The following is a 5,000-nucleotide window of genomic DNA, read 5'->3' as shown; positions in this document are numbered from 1 at the left end:
TGTCACTCGTACCTAAATAAAGGTAAGGCTGGCAACTAATTCCTAGCTCACCTCACATCCCGCCGATACGCGATAAAATCAGATTTCTCCGGCATCAGACACGCTCAAACTCTGGCAATGGCCACACCGAGAAATTTACTTCTCTTCGACCAAGTTTGAAGGTCCGGAGAGTATTCATTGCTGAAACAAAGCGAAAAATATCCAAAATTTCAAAATCCTTCTAACTTCGCTTACAAAAAAGTCAACGGTTCACTTGGGCCTCGATCTGGTGAGAGCAACTAAGTGAATGGTTGACCAGCTGTGTCCAAATTCGTTGTAAGCGAGGCTCGAAGGATTTTGAAATTTGGTTTGTTTTTGCTTTTCTCAGCAATGAATGGTCTCTGGACCTTCAAACGTGGTCAAAAAGAAGTAAATTTATCGGTGTGACCATCGCCGGAGTTTGAGCGTGACTGATGACAGAGAAGTCTGATTTTATCAGCGAGGTAAGCTAGAAATTAATTGCCAGCCTTTCCTTTATTTAATGAATGAAGGGGTAGTTTCTAAAGAAACTGTGGGGCTGCGTCGGTGGGGAAGTAGTATACAAAAATTTGGTTTTAGCAACGGAGTTGATAATGTAAATTGGGCACCGTAAAGAGATTCTAAAAGCTCTAGCTTTTAGAATCTCTTTACGGTGGCCAATTTACATTATCAACTCCGTTGATAAAACCAAATTTTTGTATTTCCTTTATTTAGGTGCGAGTGACAAGTTGACAAGTAGCTTATTAAATCGCATTCAATCACGCAAATAAGCACACAAGTAGCGAGAAAGTTAACACGACAATAAAGTACGGCTTTTTTATTGAGATTCCCATACCCTCCGAGTCTGGGCCGCATGTGATAAAATCAGCTACATCAAGGTCTTAGCAAGAACGCGAACTTACAATGTGAATATTTTATTCTCCATTCTTACTCTGAATTTATTTTTAGGATAATTCGCCCACATTGTACGATTTGCGGGGAAAAATTACAATGACAGTTGTAAATTAAGGGCCATTCTCAGAGGATATGGCTCAAACTACTGTCTGAGCAAAAACTCACGAACGTCACGTTAAGTTGTCGTCGTCTTTACACGACAATCATCAACATGTTCAAGTTTAGCTTAATTAATTATTGGCTAAAGATGAGGTTGCATGAAACGCTGGAGTTTGAAACGAGATCAGCTGTTAAATCTATACAGAAAACTCGATTGATGCCAACGCGTAGTTGCAGCTTCGAGTTTATGCGGGACGACAAACAGAAAACGTCATACACTTCTTGCCGTAAAAGCATAAATTTTCTCTTATTCGAACTTGCCTATTTCTTTAAATACGTTCTCTTTCCTGTTATCTGTAGCTAACAGACAGACGGCACACGCATGCGCTAAATCCAAAGAAGTTCAGAGTGCTAATGATTTATTGTAAAAACAAGAAATTTCAGCTTCATGGACGTTTGACTTCTGTCGTGAAGGTAATTCTAAATCTCACTTATCTGTTGTGTAACGGCAGTAAAGTGTGAAGGGTGAAGGGTAAAGGGTAATAGTTTAATTTGAACCAACCTTTTTGCTGAAGTGCTTGGCGCAGCCATTAATTCCTATTACACCCCGTTGAAATGGCGACAACTCGATTGCTTGGTCCAAGAAACTCTTTTGTTCATGATTAATCTTTTTGCGGAAGTAATATTATGCGTGCCCTATGTAGGCGAGCACAGCAGACCAAATCCCACGAATGAGACAAAGACGGCAAACTGATATTTTCTGTCTCGCTTGTACTTTGTGGATGCGTTCGCTACAAAAATCTGCATGTAGAATTTAAGACTCGGATCTTTCAGCATTGCAATTGAACACAAAATCCGAAAACGGTTTGCTATTGAAATATCGAGAATGATCTCCATTAATGAATGGAATCCGCAAATAAATCCGTTTTAGGATTTTGTGTTCCAGTGAAAATTAGAAAGATTGCAATTTAAACGCACCGCCAAGTTTCTCAATAGAACACACCCTTTGTTTATTCTTGGGGTAAGTGAGTACGTTAGCCTATTTTAAGTGAACTAAGCCCCACTCGGGTGAGGTTATGAGCAGCAACCCGTGTTCGAAACGACATTTTTTTCTTGAAGAATATCTTGTGCTCGTAATTAATTTTTATGTGAGGAAAACTTTGCAGAGAGGACAGGGGATGAAGTGAAAGCAATGTTTTCTGCCTGGTCCACTGTATCTGTGTTGTAGACTATGTTGTGTTCTTTGCCAACCCTTTTGGACAAGTGAGATGGACAAAGGTTTTGTAAGATAAATGCTAACCATTTAACCATTACCCGTTACCCGTTACCCGTTACCCTTTTTCCGTTACCCTTTACCCGTTACCCTTTACCCATTACCCTTTACCCTTTACCCTTTACCCTTTACCCTTGGAAAAGCACTGCCGGTTGTGTAATAGTCATTATATTTTCACCACAAGTTCCTGGATACTTTGTTGGAGGAGTCGTTAAATCAGTAATCGAGTGATCATGAGGACTCAAGTCGCATCGATTTAACCTGGACAATTTTATTCCAGGCTTCCTTGCAAATGTTTAGGTTACACACTTTATCGTGCAGTCAGCCGGGGATCATTCTAACATGATCAAGTACCGTATCTTGAAAAACCTACCCCGTTTGACATTTTCCAGGGGTATTTTCTGAAGCTCATCCTTTTCAGATACCAGTCCCCATTTTGAGCAACCATCTCCTTTTTCTTGGCATGATTCTGTCTGTACAGCAACTGCGATAACAGACAATTCATGGTTACGAATGTCTAGAGTTGTTACAATTGCTGAACACTCCAGAACTTTCCAAAATACGTATCATACTCACAATCACTAAAATTAGTATTATTAAGAGAACCAGGGCGATAACTGCTGCAGCTATGATCAAAGCTAGAATCCAATCCTCTAGCACGAGCGAGGAGGAGGAGTCTGTAAACAAAGGAGAAGGGATGAAGTTGTTATGCCATGTTCCAAATACGTTAGCAATAAAAAGAGAAATTAAGACCCATATTTACGATAAACAGGACTGTTTGGCTGGAATTCGTTGTTTGTCAAAGTCAACGATAACTCAAGCTCTTGCCGATAAGCCATAGTTAATCAACCAAGCTTTTGAAAAAAGAGTAACTCATTAATTCAACTAAAATAAGAACGTTCTCGTGGTTTTGCCGGCTTGTCACGTTTACCTTTAAAGTAACCCTAAAATATTTCCAGTAAAACGCGTTATAGCGGTGCTCCGCGCGCCGCGCCGAAGGCCCTTGCGCGGAGCACCACTGGTAAGAAAATATGGTAACCCATCTGTGCGAGAAATTGTGGTTTCGGTCACCGTACGCCAATGTATGCCAATGTGAATGTGACCAATATCACATGACCAAATCGCAGGCTCAAGTTTCGAGTTCATCGAGGTCAGCGTTTTAAGGTGACCGCTAACCAAGTACTGGTATCGATTGGATCGCAGGCTCAAGCCAGGTTATCTTATTGCAAGAATAAATAACCCGCTTTTAAGCCTGGTTTTGACTAGCGACACAAGCATAAACACAAGAAGCATACGCAAACTCAGTGGTTTGTTGTTCATTAGAGCCTTTTGTTAGAACAATAGACACTAATTAACAACAAGTAAATGCGCTTGCGTGTGTTCCTTGTGCTTATGCTTGCGTCATTAGTGAAAACCAGGCCTTAGGCTTGGCAAAATCAATATATTACGGTTGTTGTCAAGTGAGATAGGCGATGGATACAATGCAAACGAAACATCTGAAAAGGTATTTCAATGCAATGACGAATTCGTTGTCAACCCAACGAATATAGCATCTTGCTCACGAAATGAACTTAAAGCCGATGACACATGCACGGTTCAACATCCTGCAACATTCGTTGCTCAACAAATGTTGCACAAACGTGTTGAACGGAATAGAGCTGGTCTCTATTTTCGGTCAACGACGTTCAACGTGTTGAATGGCATATTTCAACATTCAATATGACATGACACACTGTACAACATTTGTTGAACAACAGCTGCAACATTTGTTGACTCAACAAAAGGTTGAACCGTCTATCATCAGCTTAAAAGCCAGCGGAGTCTGCGACCAGCAACATAATCAGAACGACGATTAAAACTGCAAAACTCGATGCTTTTACCTTGTTTATCTCTTTGTTGTAAAACAAAGATATCTCCTTGTCATTTCATAATCATCTCAGGCTAATCTAGTAAATTTACAGAACTATCATTGCCGGCGTAATTTGTTTTTGTAGGGGGGGGGGGAGGGGCTCAAAGTTGTGCGATTCGAAAATAATTGGACGAAAGTGAAGTAGGTATCCAGCTCAAGGTTTTTTTTAACTGGGATGATTTAGGAGAAATTTGACAGACAAAAATTCAAAATAAATTACCTGTTGGTAATCATTATAGACCTTTTCGGCTTGTACATTTTGTTTTCCCAATATAGATCATGTGATAATATATATTCAAGAGGTTTGGTATTTTGTTTTGTTCATTAAAATGAGGGCATGCAAGCATGAATATGCCTGCATGCACTCTTTTTAATGAACAAAACAAAGGACCAAGCCTCCTGAGTATTATCACATGATCTGTATTGGGAAAACAAAATGTACAAGCCGAAAAGGTCTATTGGACGGCTGATATTTTGTCAAGATACAGAGTAGTGATAAATATTGGGGTACCATTTCAACTTTATAGAGACTTACAAGGGTAATGTATACATGTGATACGAATATTGCATGACTGTTTGCAGTCAGTTTGACAAATTATAATTGAATTGACAAAACTCTTTGGAATTAAGCTCTTTCAGTCTTTAAATACTAACCTGTTGGAGAGGTAGTGGTAGTAACGGTACTTCGTTTTGGGCCTACTTCTATTAAGCCAAAGAACTCAAATCGCAGCTGACTTGTGCCATTGGCTCTTTTTAGCGCTTGGATAATGCTGGTCTCGTTCGCCTTTGATGTCGCTGCGAATGCTA

General features: G+C 39.9%; 1 protein-coding gene across 1 annotated transcript in view; it reads right to left on the bottom strand.

Annotated features, from left to right (window-relative positions):
* The window catches only part of LOC137970188 (uncharacterized), a 17,930-nt gene that overhangs the window by 1,040 nt on the left and 11,890 nt on the right, over positions 1-5,000 (bottom strand). The window contains exons 6-8 of the mRNA XM_068816707.1: positions 4,848-5,000; positions 2,861-2,961; positions 2,658-2,768 (exon numbers count right to left, since the gene is read on the bottom strand). The exon at positions 4,848-5,000 is cut by the window's right edge and continues 210 nt beyond it. Of these exons, the coding sequence (XP_068672808.1) occupies positions 2,658-2,768; positions 2,861-2,961; positions 4,848-5,000 (365 nt within the window). The remainder of the gene's footprint in view (positions 1-2,657; positions 2,769-2,860; positions 2,962-4,847) is intronic.

Source organism: Montipora foliosa, chromosome 9, assembly GCF_036669935.1.
Source record: "Montipora foliosa isolate CH-2021 chromosome 9, ASM3666993v2, whole genome shotgun sequence".
NCBI classification, from domain to species: Eukaryota; Metazoa; Cnidaria; class Anthozoa; order Scleractinia; family Acroporidae; genus Montipora; species Montipora foliosa.
The sequence above is the reverse complement of the archived record's forward strand: the minus strand, read 5'-3'. Positions and strand labels throughout refer to the sequence as shown.